This window comes from Oryctolagus cuniculus, chromosome 16 (genome assembly GCF_051225735.1).
Source record: "Oryctolagus cuniculus isolate XC-2025 breed Fujian yellow rabbit chromosome 16, ASM5122573v1, whole genome shotgun sequence".
NCBI lineage: Eukaryota > Metazoa > Chordata > Mammalia > Lagomorpha > Leporidae > Oryctolagus > Oryctolagus cuniculus.
The window spans coordinates 91,844,757-91,866,525 of record NC_142882.1 but is presented as its reverse complement, the minus strand read 5'-3'; the positions used below and the strand labels follow the sequence as shown (position 1 = coordinate 91,866,525).

Here is a 21,769-nt window from a genome sequence, read left to right as displayed (position 1 = left end):
AGCTAGGAGCACAGCTGCTGGGTAACTTGGTAAAAGTGTCTATCGTTTTACAAGAAACTGCCAAACCATCTTCCCAAGCGGCCCTACCACTTTGCATTCCCGGGAGCAATCAGGGATCATTCCTGCTTTCCCATATCCTAGGAAGTGGTTTCAGCAGTAGACTTTCTAACAGGTGTGCAGTGCTAACTCATTGCTTTATTTGAAATCCCCTAACGACATAGGAAGCTGACTAGCATCCTTGTTTGCTGTATAAATATCTTCTTTGTTGAGGTCTTTTCAGACCCTGTGTTTATTACCGCTGGTCTCCCAGGTGAGTGGCAGGAATGCATTTTCTTGAGCCACCGCTGCCGTCTCCCAGGGTCCTCATTAGCAGGAAGCTGGAGTCAGGGCCGGAGCTGAATGACGACGCCATCAGCAGGGGATGCGGCAGGGGACGCGGCGTCTTAACCAGCATCTTAGACCAAGCCTCTTCTCTTATTTACTTTTTGCCAGGAGGAAGCAACTTGACTCTTAAAAGTAGTGCTAAAGTGTCCGTGGATGATTTCAATTGAGATTCACTTCTCACCGTTGGGTGAGAACAGCACATGTAGATGGTGGGGGGGTGGGGTGTGACCTCTGCCCGGCTCCCGGGAAAGACCAGGAAGCTGCAGCCTGTGGCACTCACGGCAGGCTGCCGAGGAGAGGCCTGCAGGATGGGGAGATGCAAAGGGCACAGACGTCAGAAGGAAAGCCCCGGGCTTTTGTCTTAATCGGGCAGATTGGGACAGGTCTGCTGGAGTTCTGTCTCAGTGCTGGGTTGTCCCCTGGAGGCTGTACCTGCCCGTGCCTGTGCCTGTGCCCGATGATGATGGTTCTGTTCCCAGGGGGGTTGCAGACTCAACAGTCAAGACCACCGCGGAGAGTAGGGGGCCCATTTGGCAAGGGCCGAGCCAGCCCTCGGGGTGTGTGCACCCCCCTTTCCTCCGTGTGGCAGTTCCCTTCCCTGAGAGCCAACCTGATGAGGCCCTGCCTAGGACAGCGAGGAGAGCAGGTGAGGACGGCCGGGCGGAGGGAGCTCCGAGACGGAGGCCTGCGCCGGGTCCCGCCCTCCCTCCCCACCCTGCACAATGTCATTAAGCCCGGGCAAAGCAGACTGAAATCAGGTTAGCGGTGAGGATGCTGAGCCAGGCTAATCGGAGCCTGGAGCAAAGCGGGTGCTGTGGCTCCTGAGAGCTGGGCAATGGCCTTGCAGCTCCGCACCTCACACACGGGCTACTTAGGACTCTGCCCCCAGCTCCCAGCCTGCCCACCAGCCTGGCACAGCCCACAGCCTGCTCACGGCCTGCCTCAGGAGCTGCGCATGCCGGGGCTCGCAGGACAGGGTTCTGTGAGCGGGGGATCAGGGTCTGGGGCCTGACCGTCTTCCCCAGGTGTGGCAGGATGAGAGGGGCTAACCTAGCCCAGCCACGATTGTTCTACTCCTGCCTGGGTGTGTCTCAGGGCAGCTGGCCCCTCTGGGCTTCACTCAGGCTGACCATCATGTGGGGCTCGCGAAGCCCCTGCCTCAGGTTGCTGGGATGCTGAAGTGTGACATGGATGTGAATCTCCCAGCATCAGCCTGTCACGTGCGGGAGGCACTCAGCCAGGGCCACCTGCTCTTACTCACGGTGATACCACTGCCAGGGCAAGCAGGATTTTATTGTTTCAGCAAACAGGTCTCCTGCTCAGAACAACAGGAAATCAATAATTAAATAAGAATCTAAGGCTAGAGGTTTATGTTCACCAGGACCTCATCTCTGGAGATAAGCAGTCTTAATAGTAGGGGAACATCACTCAGCCCCTCTGTGCACACATTAACAGATGGAAAGTGCTGGTAACAAGGGGATTTGGTTTTTTGTTTTGTTTTGTTTTGTGTTTAGTTCAATTGGCATTTAAATGAGAAGAAACTAAAGGAATTGTTAAATGGCAGATATATCATTTCTAAGAGGCTCAAAATTGAGAACATAAAATAACAAGCAATATTAATGTGATTGAAACATTCTCTGTTTATTGTATAATTCTCTAAGATTTATTTGAAAGGCAGAGTTACAGAGAGAAAGGAGATACACACACACATACACAGAGAGAGAGAGAGAGAGAGACATCTTCCATACCCTGGTTCACTCCCCAAATGGCTGCAATGGCCAGGGTGAAGCCAGGAGCCAGGAGTCTCATCTGGGTCTCCTACACGGGTAGCAGGGGCCCAAGTACTTGGGCCATCTTCCTCTCTTTTCCAGAGGTATTAGCAGGGAACTCAATTGGAAGTGGAGCAGCCGGGACTCAACCTGGCGCCTACATGGGCTGCCAGTGTCACAGGTGTAGCTTAACCCGCTACACCACAACACCAGCCCCTTGCTGTATATTGTTACTGTTCATCTAATGACGTAGAAAAGTCTCATGTGTACCAACCGAGCTAGCCAGGTGCTTTCCAGAAAACGTTTTAATATTTATGTATGAGGCTGGCACCGTGGCTCACTTGGCTAATCCTCTGCCTGTAGTGCTGGCACCCCAGGTTCTAGTCCCAGTCGGGGCGCTGGATTCTGTCCCAGTTGCTCCTCTTCCAGGCCAGCTCTCTGCTGTGGTCTGGGAGGGCAGTGGAGGATGGCCCAAGTGCTCGGGCCCTGCACCCCATGGGAGACCAGGAGAAGCACCTGGCTCCTGACTTTGGATCGGTGTAGCGCGCCGGGCAGTGAACCAACGGAAGGAAGACCTTTCTCTCTGTCTCGCTCTCTCACTGTATAACTCTGCCTGTCAAAAAAAATTTATGTATGAGGATGAAATTGCAAATACCAGAGAAAAATAGCGCCCGAACTGGAACTCCCACTGCAAGACTGACCCTGAGAAACTGAAGGCCACATGGAGAATCCCTGAGGGTGGCAGGGAGGGGCGAGAAGCACAGTGGCACACGGCAGCTGGTAACATCCAAGCCTGCTGCCCCGTCACTCGAGGCAGGTCCCACCTCCCACGTGTGCGTTGTACCAGAGGGGGCGGAAGCCCAGCGAGGAGCCTGCGCTGGCCACACGGAGCTGCACCGCCAGCCAGGGCCTTTAGCCGAGTGCATTGCATTGCCGTCTGCACTAACCCTGCCTCGTCATTGCCCGCGTTTCTGGTGCTGTGACGGCTCTGGGCCTCGCTGTTGGTGCTTGGACGTGTAGAGGTTGCGCCACAACCAGCCCAGGGCGTGCTCGTCTGCCTCTTCCTCTGCAGGTGGTTGCTACGCTGGGGACCACCTCCTGCTGCTCCTTCGACAACCTCCTCGAAGTGGGTCCTATCTGTGAGTACCGGCCCCCTGTGCTCTCTGCACGCAGCGGCAGGGCAGACCCCTGCGCGAGCGCTCCCCTGCCCACCGACTTCCTGTCGTGAGCAGCTGCCAGGCCTTCTTGCATCTGTAGCAGCATAAACCTTATTAACTTGTTCTCTGCAAACTCCAAACCTGGGCTAATTGGCCCAGAGCCGTGTGTAGCTAGACCAACACGCTATCGGGAGGAAGCAGGTGTTGCGAGCAGTGTCACAGGGACCTCAGTGCAGGCTGTGTCATCTCGGGGAGTGACAATAGACTTCAAAGCTTAGGGCCACCACCCTCGTGGGACGCCCTGATACCAGGGCCCTGGACACAGCACGAGAACCGGCCGCGCTCAAGTCCGGGGTAAATCCTTTTCAACATCGCGGTCATGTGCCCCGTAACCACACCTCCCAACCCTGGATCTGCCTGTGCCTGACGCAGAGGAGTGGACCCTCCTTCTGTGCCCTGGGTCTCCTGTCGAGGGGTCAGCGGCTGTGGGAGGGGCTGGGAGATGGTGTGAGCTGGGCATAACTCTGGTGACCGGGCACCTGTGGCCCTGCCCAGGCTCACCCCTGTGTGCCTGGAATTCTGTCAGAGAGAAGAGCAGCCACAGGGCGGGAGAGAGGCTCTTCCCAGGGGCGGACGCTGCCCAGGGGAGGGGAGGCAGTGCTGGGGCTGTCCCCAGGCAGTGGGGTGGGACAGGAGTGCCCCTTCTGCCTTCCGGGACACACACACATGTGCAGGAAGCCGGGAGACATAGGTGGCCCACACAGGACCTCAGCTGCCATGTTGGCTGTGTCCCCTGCTAACCCGTGCACCTCAGCTGGGCAACATGGAGTCTTCTGAGTCAGATGTCGGGCTGAGAACCGAATGCCCTGGTCAGCGGCCACCTCACGTCACGCCCCGGGGCTATCGGGTTCAAAGGGCTGAGGTCTTCAGGTGCACAGGGCTCCTTCCACTGCTGTCCGTGAGCTCCGTGGGGGTGGCGCCCCGAGCAGGAGGCAAGGAAGGCAGGGAAATGAGACTCAGACCCTGGTCAGGAGCGCCCTGGGTTCCAGGGCAGAGACAGACGGGTGGTGCAGGTAACCTCCCGGCACCCGCGGTGCCCTGGGATAAGGCGGGCACAGGGAACGCCGGGTATGTTCTCAGCTGTGTGCCCCCAGGGCCCCCACTTTCTCAGAGCACTTCGGGGGTAACTGTCAACTCAGAGGTGCTTCCCGTGCAAAAAATCCCCCTTGGAGTCTGGGTTTTGTCAGGTTTGGGGGACACGTGTGGCATTTTCACCTTCTCACGAAGGAACCTGAGGTTGCCATGTACCCCACAGCATTTCTGAGCTATAGCAGGCGCAGCCGTCCTGACGTCCCCCAGGGAGAGAAGCAGTGTGACTAGGGTTGGTCCCGGCCCGACGCAGCGCCCTGGCCACGGGGAACGCCAGCACCAGGGATGTGGGGTGAACTTGCCTCCATCACCCTCGGAGCTTCGCTTCCTTCACGCAACACCCCCGCCCCTCTCCGCTGGGTGAGGTGGGGTCCCCGTCCCCGGGGGGCAGAGTGAGCCTACACTTTGCCTGCATCTCCTCAGACCTGTGCTCATGGCCTGCCGACCGTGAGCAGCACACGGGAGAGCAAGAGCCCGGATCCGCCTGTCCCCGCAGGTGCAGGTGCCCTCTGAGGCTCACCTGGCAGGGCCCTTCCCCCCAGCTGCCCCCTGGCTGTGCTGGGCGGGGCCGAGGAGGGAATGTTTCTCACTGCATTGCAGGGTCCAGGCAGGCAGGCTGTGAGCTGTGCCTCATTTACTCCTCAGTGTCCTGAGTGCGACTTCCCCTGTTGCCTGAGAAGAGTGAGGCGGGGGAGGGTCCAAGCCGCTGCTGCTGCCTGGTTGGTGGGGAGGGCTCGGGGGATGTGCGCTAGACCCTCCCTCAGGGGATGCATGTAGGCGACTAGGGAAGGGGTCAAGGGGTGGATGAGGAGAGCTGGGGAGGCAGCCCCGGGTGGGCATTGGCAGAGTAGCTGGAGCAGTGAGATGGGGAGGGGGCTCAGGTAGAGGAAAATGTAGGTGAGTGTTTGAGGGAGAAGGGGCTGACACACACTGAACGTGGAGAGCTGCCTGAGGCCCGGGAGTGGGGCGGGCAGTCACTGGGTGCCTGTGCGTGTCTGGGGCCACCAGCTCACCGAGGCCCAGCAAGCAGGGTGCTGGGGAGGCCGGGCAGGGCGGAGCCACACGGTGGAGGGGCTCACGGCTGCTTCTGCTGCAGGCGCCCAGGAGGACCTGTGGCTGCACATCGATGCCGCCTACGCCGGCAGCGCCTTCATCTGCCCTGAGTTCCGGCACCTTCTGAACGGAGTGGAGGTGGGTGCGCTCTTCCCTCCTGCTGGGTCCTGCTTGGGTCACCTGTGCCTTCCGCCTCCTAAGGGTCTGATGTTGCATTTCTTTCTGTGCTCTGTATTGGCAAATGACCTTAAAGCCGATTCCAGGAACTAAGGGAAGTGGTCCCCAGGCCAGGGCTGGCGGCTTCCCCACCACATGGCACCTTCCTGGCACACCGCGGTGGTGACAGCCACTTGCCCTCCACGCCAGTCCTGGGCTGAGCCGTCCTGACCCCAGACGCTGTAGCTCATGCAATGGACCCAGATGAAGCCCTGATGCATTTCAGTTCTGGGGTAACTGGATACCCCAGGCTATACGTCCACACCGGCTGGTTCTCTTTCACAGTCACGTCTGCCCTTTATGCTCACAGCTTCAAATGTAAGATGTTCTGAGTGTCCACAGGGGGCCACAGTGGAAAATCCCGCACCATGCCTCTGGTTTCATGCCTAAGTCTCTTAAAAGACTCTAAAAGTGCCTTCAGGTTATGTGTGTGGGGCGTGCATGGAATGGAAGTGGATTTTACATTTAGACTGGGGTGCCTTTCCCCAGGAACCTCATTTTGCAAATTTTCCAAAACCCAGAGAACCCCGCCTCCCAGACACCACAGAGCCGAGCACCTCGGGTGAGGACACGCAGCTGACACACATCTTCGAGGAGCTGGGCCCTGGGCGGGGTGCAGCTAGGAGCCTCCACTCTTCATCTTCCCGGGGCGCGTGGGGCAGCCTGGTCTCCCGCCACTGCCCCTCTCTGCCCAAGGACCAAGGAACGGACAACGTAGGGTTTCATCTTTCGCAGAAGGTGCCTGGTTGTCAGACCACCCCGTGACAACGCCCCGGGCGATCCTATCAGCCACAGACAGGCTCGGTGCCCAACAATGCCTCATTTCAGTCCTAACTCCATCCCTGCTCCGAGAGCCTGGCAGCTCCTGGATCAGATAAGGGCTGCAATATCCTGTCATGGCCCTCCCCGTGGAGATAAGAGCCTGTCCCCCTGTCAGCAGGAGGAAAATAGCACTGCTGGGGAATGAAAGAAGTTTAAACAGATCAGCCCCAGAGGAGGGAGCTAATAAAACGCACAGCAAACAAAGCTTCTCTTTAACCTTTTGTTTCCTTCTATCAACAAATGAACCTTGCTTAAATATCCTGTCTCCTCAAAATTACGTTTATGGAAGCGGGGAAGGAAATGAGGCGACCCCTCCAGCGTGGGCAGGGTGGAAGGTAACGGTTGCTGGGCTAACGTCTCCCTGTCTCCCTGCTCGTACCCACCTGGGCCACCTAACCTCTACGATCCATGGTACTCAATGGAAAGGAGATGTCGCAAAGCCTGGGGAGACAGGATTCCCCTCGGGGGGATGTGGCTGTTACCAGAGAAACAAGGGTTCTTGTGTTCACACAAGAAAGAATTCAGGCGTGAGACAGAGAGCAGGGGAAAGTAAAAGTAGCAAAGTTTATTAGGGAAGGGACATGCGTAAGAAAGGATGGGCACCTCTCCGGACAAGACCTGAGAGAGAGGGCCCAGTCACTCGGACTGGGGAGAGCGAGGTTACATGGGTGAGTGGAGAGAGTACACCTGGGCAGGCCAGGCAAGGCGGCTCAGCAGAGTGGTGGAGGGCTGAGCACGCAGTCCGGTTGAGGCTGGGGGTTTTTAAGGGGATGGGTCCTGCCTTCCTGCCTCTTCTCCTCCTGGAACAAAGGACTTTTTGGATGTAAATATGAAAAATTCCTTTCTGAGTTTCCCCCCTGAAGTAATCAGACTGGGGAAGCCTGGCTGGCACCTCCCGTTAGAGAAAGGATGTTTGAAGTGCAGATACTGGGCTGCCCCTGGAAGGTTGTCAGGATGACTCAGATGCAGATGCTGGACCTGGGTGTCAATGCCTTAGGCCTTTGTCACACACACATAAGCTCATTTCTGACTTCCTACCTAACATGGCCAGACTGGGGCCCGTGGTGGCACCGTTAGCTGGGCGGCTTCATCCCCAGCTCTTCTGTCCGAGAGGAACCAGGGCACGCACTGTTAGGAGGCAGCCTTCACGGCAGCTCAGCAAGCAGACGGAGTGCAGGGCGAATCCTCAGCCCCTCTTCGCGCGTAAGTGTGTGTGGCCTCTCCTGGAAAACGTGACGTCAGAGGCTGGAGTCACTTGTCCGCGGCCGTCACTCGCAGGGATGCTGCATCTGTCAGGAACATCAGCGCCCGGATGCCATCCTTAAAACTAGGGGAGAAACCACACAGGCAGACAGGCAGGGTTGTGGGACCACTGGGCAGCTGTGGCAAAAGAACTAACCAATTAAGTGAAAAGCTGGGTTCATCTCCAAGTGCATAGGTTGGTTCTGGGGCCTTCGCTTTCTCCTTACTTATGACGCTGCATACACTCTGGGAACTCTGCAAGTTCATGAACTTGAAGGAGCGACGGGCAGACAGGGTCTTACCAGCCTGACCCACACACTTCTGGACAGAGTGCTTGGCCATGAAACTTCTGAGCCTCCCAAATATTCCAGTGCTGGAAATGTGATGCGGACGCACGTTAGCGGACTTGAGGCGACTCAGGAGCGACCGTGCTCCCGATGGGGGATGCAGACGCGCATTACTGAGTGTGGGGCCTGGTTTTGTAGGCGGGCATTTGTCACTAAAACGTCCCCTGACTGCTGCTCTTTGTTCTTGTTGCTCTGCAGTTTGCAGATTCGTTTAACTTTAATCCCCACAAGTGGCTGCTGGTGAACTTCGACTGCTCCGCCATGTGGTGAGTGTGCCTCTTCCGGGCCCGTGGCCTCTCAGAGGAGCTGGCCGCAAGGAGGCGGGAGCTGGGCGCCCTGGGCCCCGAGCGCTCCGTGCGGGGCAGACTCTGGTCGGGAACACACGGTTGCAACATCCTGGCGTCCGTCGGGGAGCAGGGGACGTGGAGAGAGTCCTCAGCGTGATGTATCGTGCATGAGCAGAAAGCGAGTGCGAGGAAATCTCAGCTCCTACTTGGAACTCGGCTGTTTGTGTGTTTGTTCTTAGATTTTTATTCGTCAGAGTTGAAGGCTGAGTTTAAGCAATGCCAGGGAAGATGTTGAAAAGCATTTGCTAAGGGCAAATTCAAGTCACATGTATTTAAAATAGCCCTGGGACCTAAGAATTTCCCTGGAAATCCTTGTGACCGTGCCACGACTGCTGTGGGCCGATTTAGAGTAAGAGAATGAGCTGAGAGTTAAAGAAGCTGATATCACACCCAGGTGCGATGTGTACAGAAACAGTGTCAGCCGGGAGGCGACCCTGGAATCCAGCGAGTGTGGCCTCTGGGAGTGGGACATGGATTCAGCAATCCTGGGACCGAGCAGGGGCCTTTGCGTGCGTGTCACACAACACGCAAACTTGCAGAATTCCCAGACTGTTCCGTATGCGAGGCTCTGCAGGTGGTCAGTGTGGGGTTAAACGAGTGGTTTCTAGCCTTGGAGAGAGAGGCGAGCAGAGCTGCTACGGGCAGCTCCTGCCGGCCCCCGCTGGCGTCCCAGCCTGGTGTCTCCCGAGGCACCTGTCTTCTCAGCCTCTACTCCTATTCCAAGCAGTAGAGTGTTCTGTCAAAGTCTCTCCTCCAGTTTCTGATGCAGGATTTTAGAACTCACTATGCTCCGGCAGTGCAAACTTAACTCTGTCTGAAATTCTAACGAGGGCTTCAAGAAGCCCTGGTTTTTGTGAGCCTGAGTATTCTTCCGTATTCTCATGGTTGTGTTTCCTGTTTTACTGGACGCGGAATGTGGTAAGGACGGCTTATTCCACGCGCCACAAGTCCCTTTCAATTTGAGTGGACTGTCATTTCCTGCTGCTGGGCTATCTGGTCAGTTGGGGAGGCTGCTAGAGGGAGCCACAGGGACATGACGGGGGTCTGCAGAGCTCACGGGAGCCTTCCCGGGAAGCCCAGGGAGGGAGAATGTGGTGAGAAGGGCGTTTGCTCGGGCCCTGGGGCTCTGCTGCTGCCTCTGGACACGTTGCGGTGCACCGTATCCCAGAGCAGAGGCAGAGAGAGCCAAGAGCCGCCGCTGCTGTGCCGGGTGCAGGACCTGCCTGCAGAGGGAGGGGTGCTGTCCTGGGGGCGACTGACGAGAGAAGACGGACAGCAAAGGCAGGCAGGTGGCAGCCGTTTGGAAAGGGGAAGGGGCAGAGGGTGTCCCAGGAGGGGACCTGGAAGCCAGGTGGGAGACACAGAGCTGCCTGTGGTTGGGCGCCGCTGGGCAGTGTTGCAGGGGGCTGTGTTGGGGTTGTCTTCCATGGAGGAGCCCTTGCCTCCCAGGGGTCTGGAAGGCCGAGGAGATGTGACTGTGTCTGTAACGGAGCCCACGTGCCTCTCTCCTGCCTGGGCAGCTGTGGGGCATCAGGCCTCCCCAAGCCCAAGGCCACGACCTGGAGGCTGACCGGCCAAGTCAAGGCAGAAGGATTTGCTGCCTTTGGCTGTAGGGGCGCTATGCTTGTACAGGGAGTGGGCCTCAGGCTGGCGCTATGGCACAGTGCCAGCATCCCATATGGGCACCAGTTCGAGTCCCGGCTGCTCCACTTCCAATCCAGCGCCTTGCTAATGCACCTGGGAAAGCACGGAGGATGGCCCAAGTCCTTGGGCTCCTGCAACCACGTGGGAGACCCGGAAGAAGCTCCTGGCTCCTGGCTTCAGATCTGCTCAGCTCTGCCCATTGCAACCATCTGGGGAGTGAACCAGCAGATGAAGACCTCTCTCTCTCTCTCTGTATCTCTCTCTGTATCTCTCTCTCTCCCTCTGTAACTCTTTCAAATAAATAAAATCTTAAAAAAAAAGTGTCTCTTTTTTCATTAAGTTTTACCAGTGGTTAGTCCATGATTTAACAGAAACGTTGTTCTCTTCTTTAACTGTTGGAATGGACAAGAGAATTGTTTCTAAAACTGCCTTTCATGACCAGCACAGAAAACAGGCTTCCCAGCGATCTCGTTACCTGTTTGCAGGTGTCTCATTGTTCACTCGGGATCCTGGATGTGTTCTGTGTGAATGCTGGCCACTCAGCCTCCAGAGACAGCCTCAGCTTCCAAACGGGCCAGGGCCTGCACAGCAAGCATTTTAAGAGAGGCCGGGCTTTGGTCCAGACCTCAGACTATCATAAATTGTTCTAGTGCATTTGCACACTTCTGTTACAATGGAGGTTTTAAAAATTCTGTTTCTGTGAAAGAGTTAATTTCTGTAGCGATGGTGGGACTTGATTCTAGAATCATGGGTGGACGGTCCCCTGCGTGTCTGTGTGCGTCTGTGTGTGTGCGTTCACACACTCATCTTTTAATCATCTGTTGAAGAACAATTCTTCCCCTTTATACCCATGAAATGTTGTAAGGAACTGCAAAGTCCAAACCTCACTACTGAAGAGGAGACCCCCCCCCGCCCCGAGCTATCAGAATGCAGGCCAGGAAGCAGCAGAGGGGCCTGCAAGTAGAAGCACTGAGCTCGGCTGAAGACGCCACAGCACCCGAGGAGAGCAGTGGACGCGACGCCCAGAGAGCAGGCAGCACTCGAGAGCGGAGTGAGCCAGAGAGCAGCAGCAGGCGAGACTCCCAGCAGCGAACAGGAAGACAATAAAGACGATGGACTGACGTCATGAAGCAGGCCGTGAAGACCCAGGAGAGAGGCCCAGCCGAGCGGGCACCGAGCTCGGCTGCTGGGAGAACAGCTGTGGGCCAGCGGCTCCGGACGAGGAGGAGAAGGTGTGGGGAAGACGGAACGCAGGCACTCTGGAGAGTGAAACCCCGGGACCACGTCACACCCCGAATCACCACCAACACACAGACAGCAACCACAAAACGCCACCAGTGCAGCTCAAGAATACATAGAAGTCTTAAAAAAAATCACAAACACAGCATGCTAACATTTAAATTTTGCTCCTGCAGCCAAAATCCTACTGTTACCCATCCCATGGTGGGTGCAGCGCACAAGGCATGTGACCCCTCCCGTCACGGAGCAAGTGTTCCTGGGGCTCCACGTAGATGTAAACCTCCCAAGTCAAAGGAGAGCAAACAGCCCACTGACGTGTGGAGAAATGCGGTTGCTGTTCCAGATGAGCCAGCGTGATTTTGTGTTAGAAGGGAGTCGACGAGGAAGGGCGAAGGCATTATCGTCCCACCTGGTGCAAAGAAGCATTACGTAAACCCAACACTCAGGACAAAGGGTCGTAGTGACACGGGGACAGGAGAGAACCTTCTTATCTACCGAGCAACTGCAGGAAACCTGTTCATCACGACGAAAGAGAAGATGAAGAAGTGAAAGGGTAGGCGCCGGGCAGAGGAGCTGAGACCCACTGTCCTCTGGCCAGGCCCGGGCAGGGGAGCGGAGACCCGCTGTCCTCCGGCCAGGCCCGGGCAGGGGAGCTGAGACCCGCTGTTCTCCGGCCAGGCCCGGGCAGGGGAGCTGAGACCCGCTGTCCTCCGGCCAGGCCCGGATAGGGGAGCGGAGACCCGCTGTCCTCCGGCCAGGCCCAGGCAGGGGAGCTGAGACCCACTGTCCTCCGGCCAGTCCTGGGCAGGGGAGCGGAGACCCGCTGTCCTCCGGCCAGGCCCGGGCAGGGGAGCTGAGACCCGCTGTCCTCCAGCCAGGCCTGGGCTTTCCAGAAGCAGTGGATTGTTAACACTGACACAGAGCAACACACGACATTTTTCTTTCTTCTTTTTTTTTTTTTTTTTTTTTTTACAGGCAGAGTGGACAGTGTGAGAGACAGACAGAGAGAAAGGTCTTCCTTTGCCGTTGGTTTACCCTCCAATGGCCGCCGCGGCCGGTGCGCTCTGGCCGGCGCACTGCGCTGATCCGATGGCAGGAGCCAGGTGCTTCTCCTGGTCTCCCATGGGGTGCAGGGCCCAAGGACCTGGGCCATCCTCCACTGCACTCCCGGGCCATAGCAGAGAGCTGGCCTGGAAGAGGGGCAACCGGGACAGAATCCGGCGCCCCGACTGGGACTAGAACCTGGTGTGCTGGCGCCGCAAGGCGGAGGATTAGCCTAGTGAGCCACGGCGCCGGCCCACACGACATTTTTCAAAACAGAAATACTCTTTATCACAGCATGTAGGTTACTATGAACAGATACATCCAAACCCGTTTAGGTCGTTGTGGAAAATATTCTAGAATGTTTTGGGAGCTGCGTAAGGAGCCTTAGCTAAGTACAGTGACATGTTGTGAACATCGCGACTCAGTCCTGACCTCAGTGCCATTCTGGTCAACACCCTGGCTGGCGTATTTGTCTGCCACGAAGAGCCTGGTCTCTAGGACCAGGCCCCCAGGCCACCCGCACTTCTGTGTGATGTGACCCCTGAGTTGAAGGCTTCCACAAATGCTGGGCTCAGCGCCAGCCTCTGCTAACCTCACAGAACCCGAGTGTGTTTCACACACATCTGCAGGTTTAGTGTGTGAACAGCCAAGGAGGAGCTGTGGTGGGTGAGGGGTGGCTGGGGAGGCAGGTCACAGGCTGCCAGGTCCCCCTGGGTGCTCCCCACCCGAGTGGAACCCAATCTTTGAGGGCTTTGTAATGGAGCAGCACCACTGATCTGATCACGAGCTGGCCCCAGCCCCTGCTGGAGACTGGAAGGTGGGGCCGAAATGTGCAACCCTCTAACTCTTACCTTGGCCCGGGCAAGGAGCTGCCACCCTGAAACCATGCCAGAGCCGAGCTCCTCACCATGGGAAAGGCACTCGCACTGCTCCAGAGACACCAGGCGTGGTAGAAGCCATGAGCCACAGATGGGGACAAACTCCAGGGAACACTCACAGTTTGTTCTAGCTCCCACCCCAGTGCTGTGCTGGAGCCAGGCCATGAGTGCAGGTGTTCAGCTGGGGCCTGGAAAGGGTGCCCGAGCATGGGGAGAGCAGGCAGCGTGGTCCCATTCACAGCCCTGCGTCCTGAGCCCTAGTGTGTGTTCTCTTGACCCAGGGTGAAAAAGAGGACAGACTTAACAGGCGCCTTTAAGTTGGATCCGGTTTACCTGAAGCACAGCCACCAGGACTCAGGTAAGCAGGCGCTCGCTGCTGGCACTCTGTTCACACTCTGGTTTCGTGGGGGCTGTGTCCATACCACCCCGCATGGTGTCTGGGCCCTGCCTCTGGGGCTCTGTCCCCATGTCCTAGAGGGAGACTCTGGTTATGGATGCCTTGAACTCGGGCTCCACAGGATAGGAGCAGGGGCAGCACCACAACCATAGGCACAGCCATGGGACCTGTGTGGGTGTAGACAGTGTGGTTATAGAGTGTGGGTGTAGTAGATGGGTGGGCACAGCCATGGGACCTGTGGGTGTAGACAGTGTGGTTATAGAGTGTGGGTGTAGATGGTGGGCATAGCCATGGGACCTCAGTGTGGGTGTAGATGGTGGGCACAGCCATGGGACCTCAGTGTGGGTGTAGATGGTGGGCACAGCCATGGGACCTCAGTGTGGGTGTAGGCAGTGGGCACAGCCATGGGACCTGTGTGGGTACAGACAGTGTGGTTATAGAGTGTGGGTGTGGTAGATGGGTGTGCATAGTCATGGGACCTGTGTGGGTGTAGACAGTGTGGTTATAGAGTGTGGGTGTAGTAGATGGGTGGGCACAGCCATGGGACCTGTGGGTGTAGACAGTGTGGTTATAGAGTGTGGGTGTAGATGGTGGGCACAGCCATGGGACTGTGTGGGTGGTGGTTGTAGAGTGTGGGTGTAGCCAGTGAAGGTAGCCACAGGACCTCAGTGTAGGTACAGACAGCTCCTGGGGTAGGAAAATAGTTCGGAAACAGAGCCTAATGTCTTTCTAAAGCAGATTTGCTGCCTGCACCGGAGCTTAGGGCTGAGGGCAGAGCTGTCTCTGGCTCGGGGGTGCTGCAGGGACCTGGGGCCTCCTGTGAGGCAGGGAGGGACACCGCGTTCCAGGAGGCTCCCGTGCTCCTGCAGGCTGGGCCCGAGGGGTGCAGGGGGTAGCAATGAGGATGTCTCCGAGGGGGGCTCTGAAAGATAGCATGAAATTCAGAACTAACTCACATGGCCACCACAGCAGGTGGTGTGGTGCCCCCGGGAGAAGGGGGCCCTCCACCCTCCCCTGACATGCTGTGGCTGTCAGCACACCCTGTGGAGCACCTGTGTTCTGTCCTTGGATTCCTGGTGGTGCGTCTGAGTCACGCCAGGCTGCAGCCCCTGAAGCTGGCGCTGTCTTTGCCACTGATGAGCCCTGCACCACCCGTGAGAGGCTGTGGCATGGGGGATGGAGCACACTGGGACCTAGGGTCAGCTGGGGGACCCTGGGCCTCCTCAGGCTCACATAGCACAGGGCCATGAGCCTGTAGCTCCTGCCTTTATTCCCCTGGGAAAGGCCAGGCAGGTGGCGGCTGGGGAGTGATGCCCAGGATGGACATTTGGTGTCCGTATGAACACCACTGCATGAGTAGGCAGTGCTAGGTGGCCAGCTCGTCCCAGGAGAGGGCCTGTGATGGCCAAGTCATAGTCACAATTATCTGAGTGCAGAGGCATTTAGGAAGCCCCACGTGTGCCTGGCCAGGCCTGTGTGAGTGGATCAGGTTTCCAATGCTTGAGACATCCTCCGCCGCCAGTCCACGCAGCTCCTCTCACTCTCACTCTCACGGATCCCTCGCCTGTAGGACCTCTGTGTCCTCAGTGTCCAGGGCTCTGTCCCCCCACAGGTCAGGGGAGTACAAAATGCCAAGTGGCCCCTTGTCGTGGCCCACGTGGTGCCCTGGACTTCCAGACGTGGCCACGGAGCGCCCGCCCATGCCAGCCGCTGCCTGCGGCCCCCGCATGCACGTGTAGAAGTGAGAACTCCATGCGGGCCTCCTCCCTTCCTCTCCTTATCACTCTGATTGCTCTGGGCCCCCTCCACCGGCCCACGGGAGCACAAGTGACCGAGCACCGCCTGTCTGCTGGGCACGAGGTGACAGCTCAGTGCTCACAGCTGTGGGACCCCACAAAGCACACACCAGGGCTCCCCTTTGTGTTTGGGGCTTCCTGCTCCCAGGCCTCCCCTCTGCAGGCCCTGCCCACCGTGCGGCTTTGCCTCAGCTCAGAACTGGCAGGGGACACAGGCTGCGCGTGGTCCATGCAGGTCTCACACCTTCTTTTCCCTTTCCCTCCCCTCCAGGGCTCATCACCGACTACAGGGTAAGTGGCTGAACTCCAGGGAGGCTGTGACCCAAGGTGTGAGTGGGCACAGGGCTCCTGCTTGCTGGGCCCTAACTGACCCACTAACTGGGCTCTTGCAGGCACTGGGCAGTCCTGCTGACCCCCACGGGAGGTCTAGGGTTGGGAGGGGAGGAGGGGCTGCATCCCTAGTGCGCCCCTCTTAGGGAGGGGGTGTTCTGTGTCACTGCGGGATGCTGAGGGCTGGGGGACGGAAGGACTCAGGGAACATGGAGTGCCTGGCGCTGCGGGCCTCTCCTCACCCCTTGCTTCTCCTGCCCTGTGACGCGTCACCGCGGTAAAGTGGGCTCTGGAGACAGCAGCTGTCCACACTTTTCCCTGGAAAGGAATTTGGAGCCAAAGGCAGTGCTGGGAGGCTCACACAGAACCACTGGGGGACAGGCCTGGGACCTCTGCCTCGGCGCCTCCCCGTCTTGAGACGACCCGAGTCCCTTCGTCCTCTGGTCAGATGTGGTGGGCACAGGTGTCACTCTGGTACGGTGCCCCTTGCTGATGGAGGTGTGTGTCTGCACAGCAGTGGTGGAGAGGCATGCTAGCGGCTTAGGAAGAGCCACCAAGGGCTGCGGCACTCCCTCTGGTGGGAGTGGGGAGCCGGCCGGGCAGAGCTGAAGGAATGCTGCCCGTGCCACCCAGGCTCATCCTAGCACAGTTTTGGGGGTGGCTTGCAGGGCACCGCCCAGCTCCACACCAGGGAGCAAGGCCAGGGCGTGCACCCCGGACATGGCCAGGAGAATGAATGAGGTCACTTACTTGGATAAAAAATCCCCTTTAGGTTCCAAATACCTTTTACAAAACTAAGGAAACAGCGTCTGTTTAAGGAAAATATAGCAGTGATTTTCAACCCAGTCAGAGAGCAGGACCGCCTGTAATCTCCCCGGCCTGACACTGCCCCGGGCTGCGCTGATGCCCGGCGTCCTCTCTGCTGGTTCTCAGACCCCAGGCTGGGCTGACCACATGGCCGCTGCTGCTGCTCCACCGAAATGCAAATCGTAATGCTGTCCAGACTCCTCCAAGGCCCTCATCATTACAGAGAGGCCACACAGAGACCCACGTTTTCTGGTGCATTGATGTCCCTGTGACGAATGACCACGCGTGGCTGTCACACATGAGAGTGGGGCTTTCCACTCACGATGAGCTCTTCCTAGTGGACAAGACCAAAAACGGGGAGTTAGGCCACAGGACCAAGTTGTCTACCCTGTATTCTCTTTAAACTTCCCTCCCCTACATCTTCAGTATTGCTAGGAAGAAAAGGCATGACACCGCTTCCAAGGGACATAAAGTAGCCCAGGTGCTCTGGACACTCTAGTGACCAACACGCCCTGCAGGACCCCAGCACAAGAACCCACACGAGAACTGTGTGTGCCGCCTCACGTGGCTCCAGAAACTGAGGATGAGCGAGTGGGGCGGGCAGCGTCTGGCCCGGCCTCGCCGGCTGGGCTCCTGGAGCTCCTCCCGTGCCGCCTCCCTGCCTGTTTCCTGCTTCTGTCTCCGGCCCCGTGTTCTTCCTCTGCTTTCCCTAGCCACGCCCACTCCACAAAGCTACAGACGGAGTCGATCTCTCTCCTGCCCTCAGCAGGAGCCTCTGCCTCCCGAGGCACGGCCATCTTCCAGGTGTATCTGAGCTGGCACAGGTCCGTTCCACAGTGAAAACTAGGGACACCTGAGCCGCTGTCACCTGTCCCTGTCTGCACTCCTTTAGGGAGCTTTGCAAAGATACCCTCTGCCTGGGGCCCTGCTCACACCATGGTGGGCTTGGCAGCTCCGGAGGGGGCAAGGCCATCAGAGAGAAGTGGCTGCAGGGCTTGGCTGCCTCCCAGAGGAACAGGTGGGCTGGGGAGCAGAGAAGGAAGCCACTCTGAGTGCGCTCCTTGCTGACGCGTGTCTTGTTGCAGCACTGGCAGATTCCGCTGGGCCGCAGGTTCCGCTCCCTGAAGATGTGGTTTGTGTTCCGGCTCTACGGTGTCAGGGGGCTGCAGGCCTACATCCGCAAGGTGACTGCGTCCTCCTTCCCTGGAGCTGCAGAGGGCCTAGGGCACTGTGGGGAGGGATCTGCCCTAACATCTGGTTGTCAAGAGTGGGCTGACCCTGGCCCAGTGCCCCAATACGGACCTGGCTGTTTTGTGGTGAGGGGCTGCCGGGGTTGCTGCCTGCTGGTGACACTTCAGCCCACCGAAGAGAGTCAGAGTGACACGTCTGCACAGGGTGTCTGTCACCACTGTTGGCCAGCAGTCTGGGCAGTCAGCCCAGTGGGGAGAACACTGGCTACTGTCCTCCCAACCACGCTGACCAGGGCCCCAGGGCGGGAGGGATCTGTCAGAGGCATCCGCACAATGCTCCCAGCCAGCAGCACTGTCAGGGTCTGAGAACCCGCATGCAGGGAGCGTCAGTGATGGAGCGAGTGGGGAGTGTGCGAGGTCAGGCCAGAGGCATCCTCCCCAGCCGAGAACGCACAGGAGGGGAGTTCAGCTTCGTGGGGGAAGGCAGAGCATCCCGGAGCAGGCGTGCCCGTGTGCAGTCACGCCCGGAAGCTCCAGGACCACGGCGGTGACTTCGCTGCCTCTGGACGTGCTCCCAATGCTGCCTTAGGAGCTCCCTGCAGGGCAGTGCAGCCCACACGGCCAGCGCCTGGAGGGTGAGATCTGGCGCCCTCTGGTGGTAAGACGACAGCAGTGTGTTTGGCCTTCCTTCAGTTCCCACTAGGCCAGGTCCAGGATTGTGGCTGACAGCCTGCAGAGCACCTGCTGCACGGGGCCTGGAGTGTGCTCCCCAGGTATAGAAAGAGCAAGCCGTGCCCCCAGCCCCACCAAGGAGAGCCTGCACACCTAGAAGTTGGTGTGTTCAGTGAGGCACAGGCAGCGCCAATGCTGTGGGTGGATGTGGTTCCCACCTCTGAGTGGCCGACAGGTGGAACGGCAACCTCAGGACCCAGGCCTGGCTGTCTGAGCATCCCAGCTCTGCCAGGGCCTCCCCAGGGCAGTCTGGGCACGTCACCTGCCTCTCAGAACCTGTTCCCTTCCCTGCAAAACGGGTCCAGTCACAGTGTCTCCCACGTGGTGGGGATGACAGGGTGAGCAGGCAGCACGGCGCACACACAGGGAGCGGCTGGCGGATGTCAGCGATCGTCCTTTCTAGAACGTTCAAACGCCTCTGCAGCATGTCCGCAGTGATGTGAGACTGTCTGGGTGGGGCAAAACAGCCCCGTGCACAGAGACCACAGTGATGTGAGACTGTCTGGGTGGGGCAAAACAGCCCCGTGCACAGAGACCAGAGTGGTTGGGTTTGTGTGAACATGCTCGGGTTGAGAAACGCAAGGGGACAGACAGCAGGTGAGTGGAGGCCCCCACACTGAGCTGTGGTTGGGCAGCCAGGGAGCTGTGCCAGGGGCTGGCCTCTGGACTGGGAGCCCACGGGACACGCGGGCAGCTCCTCTTTCTCTCCCAAGCATGTCCAGCTGGCCCACGAGTTTGAGTCCTTGGTGCTCCAGGATCCCCGCTTTGAAATCTGCATGAAAGTCACGCTGGGACTCGTCTGTTTTCGGCTAAAGGTACGTTTGCACTCAGGCAGCCTTTTTTGGGTCGGGGGAGCATCTTCCACCCTCTCCCAGGAGACTGAGAGACAAGGCCTGCGGCCCCACTGCACTGACCCACCGGACTCCACGCCTTCCACAGACTGCTCTGTGAGCCAGGGCTGCTCAGCCTCCTCCACACACTCTCAGACGCTTCTTGCTTGCAAACCTTTCTTATCCCTAAAATCCACCCCATTTTCCCATCCCCAAAGCTCTGCCCCCACTTCTGCCACAGAACTTCCTGGGGGCTGGTCCAGGCTGCCCGTGACCCCACACACTGGCACCATCCTCACCATGACCCTAACACCCCCTCGGGAGGGTGAGGCTGACGCTGACCCAGCAGGTTCCTCAGGAGGGTGAGCACACTGGCTGAGCGGTACCTGCGAGAAGGGAGCTGGTCCCTGCAGCCTGGGTGTCGCCATTTCTGCCAGGATTCAGAACGGTGTTTGCCAGCAGGCTGGAAGCTAGGCAGCGCCCAGCCCCTGGCTACCGTCGAATGGATGGAGCTGGAGACACCTGGTGCTCTGAGCACGGCTGCGCTGGCTTTCGACTGGTCCACAGCCTCCGATCAGCTGCAGACCTCTTCCTGAGGAAGGCGGTGATGGGGGGAGCAGGAGCAGGCGGGCTGCGCTGCTTTCACAGCGCTGTCCAAGTGCACCACTGCCTCCCGGCTGCCCCTCACCTCAGTCCTGCGGCTTCGAGGTGAGGAGGAGAGCCGCTGTGGAACATCCGGAAACAGGAGAGCTGCAGTCCGCGGACACAGCTCGGGAGAGACCCGGGTCTCCACAGGGCCCGGAATGATGGGCCTGGGGGCCGCTGCAGGTGTGCAGAGGGACGCTAGGGCGTGGCACACGGCAGTGTGCCTGAGGCAGGGCCTCGAGCACCGGCGTCCTGAGGGCCATGGTGGGGTGTCAGTTCCGTCAGCGCCGACACTCGCCTGCCACCAGCAGCGTTTCTGTTCGTGTCGGGCTTCTGTATTTCATGTTAACAATTTTACTGAGATTCCATTCACTTCGTCGCTTAAAGGGCACGTCTGAACGCCCTGCAGCACGCACAGGGCTGTGGAGCCATCTCCCGACCCAAGCTCAGGCCTTCACTCCCGCAAAGAAACCGCACGCTTGGCAGCGGTCACTCTCCCCTCTGCCCCTCCACACGTCCGCTGTCCACCTCCACAGGCCGGCTTGGGCATTCGTGGGAAACGGCACACACGTGCCTTTCGGGGTCGGGTTGTCTCCCACAGCACCACCTCTGGCGTGGCTAAGGCTTTTGTTTGCTCGCATGCTGCGCAGGCGGCACCCAGCCGTGCCTTCCCCTCGTGGGCACTTTCCAGGCTCGCGTGAAGGCGGCCAGGCACTGCCCCCCTGCCGGTGTCTTCCTCCGCGCACCTGCGCGCTTCTCCGAGGAAACGCACCGTCAAACGGGTGCGTGTCTGCGCCACTCGTCGGACTTCCGGGCCCAGCCCTCTGCAGGCGGAGCGTCCAGGGGACCGCACAGCTCTGCTCCACGGGGGAGCAGACGTGGCCGAGGTGGCTCTGGACGCTGTCGCTCTCCGGTCTCGCCGCCAGTCCTTCCTCGGCCTCAGCTTGCTTGCTTGGTCTGTTGGGGGGTCGTCCCTCTCGGCCCATCCTCTGGCTCCCCGCCTCCACTGCGAGGGCCTCTCTCGCCCAATCCACTCGAACAGGGCAAGCCTTTCTTGTAACTTTCCGATCACACGACGTCAGCTGCGCGCTCCTGCGTCCCGGCAGAACTCTATCCCCCGGCACCATCGCTCCCTGCTTCTCTCTCTGGTACGGGAGCAGGCCTGTCCACACCGGGTAGTGTTCTGAGGTGCCAGTGGCCCCTTCCTGGGGGTGTGGGCCCGCCGCTGCAGACTCCCACGGCTCCCGGAAGTGCCAGGTGTTTGTCTACCGTGGGGCCCTTGGCTCGCGGCCGCCTCCGTCTCTCTGAACACCAGCAGCTCGCTAGAGCGCGGAGAGTGTCCGGTGGGCCGGCGGCGGCGTTCGGCCCGTGTCCGCCCTTCGTTGCCGCTGGTGACCTGGTACCGGAGGCGCACGTCACGCAGCGCCTTCCCCGTCTGCCGCCTGACGCGGCCTCTCTCTCAACCCCGCAGGGCTCCAACCAGGTGAACGAAGCGCTCCTCCAAAGGATAAACGACGCCAAGAAGATCCACCTGGTGCCCTGCCACCTCCGAGACAAGTTCGTGCTGCGTCTCGCCATCTGCTCGCGCACCACGGAGTCTGCGCATGTGCGGCTGGCCTGGGCGCACATCCGGGAACTGGCGGGCGCCGTGCTGGAAGCCGAGCGCGCTGCCGGTGAGTGACGGCGGCCGCGTGCCTGCCTCACTTGACCGCCTCACGTGACCACCTCACGTGACCGCGGTCGCGCTGCCA

At 59.0% G+C, this 21,769-nt stretch overlaps 1 protein-coding gene across 2 annotated transcripts in view; it reads left to right on the top strand.

Moving 5' to 3' along the window:
- DDC (dopa decarboxylase) overlaps positions 1-21,769 on the top strand; it is a 44,730-nt gene that overhangs the window by 21,402 nt on the left and 1,559 nt on the right. For both annotated transcript variants that reach the window (XM_089315987.1, XM_017337637.4), the window contains exons 7-14: positions 3,226-3,292; positions 5,556-5,650; positions 8,338-8,405; positions 13,573-13,649; positions 15,756-15,775; positions 17,707-17,805; positions 19,257-19,358; positions 21,490-21,691. In XM_089315987.1, coding sequence (XP_089172113.1) covers positions 3,226-3,292; positions 5,556-5,650; positions 8,338-8,405; positions 13,573-13,649; positions 15,756-15,775; positions 17,707-17,805; positions 19,257-19,358; positions 21,490-21,691 — 730 coding nt within the window. The remainder of the gene's footprint in view (positions 1-3,225; positions 3,293-5,555; positions 5,651-8,337; positions 8,406-13,572; positions 13,650-15,755; positions 15,776-17,706; positions 17,806-19,256; positions 19,359-21,489; positions 21,692-21,769) is intronic.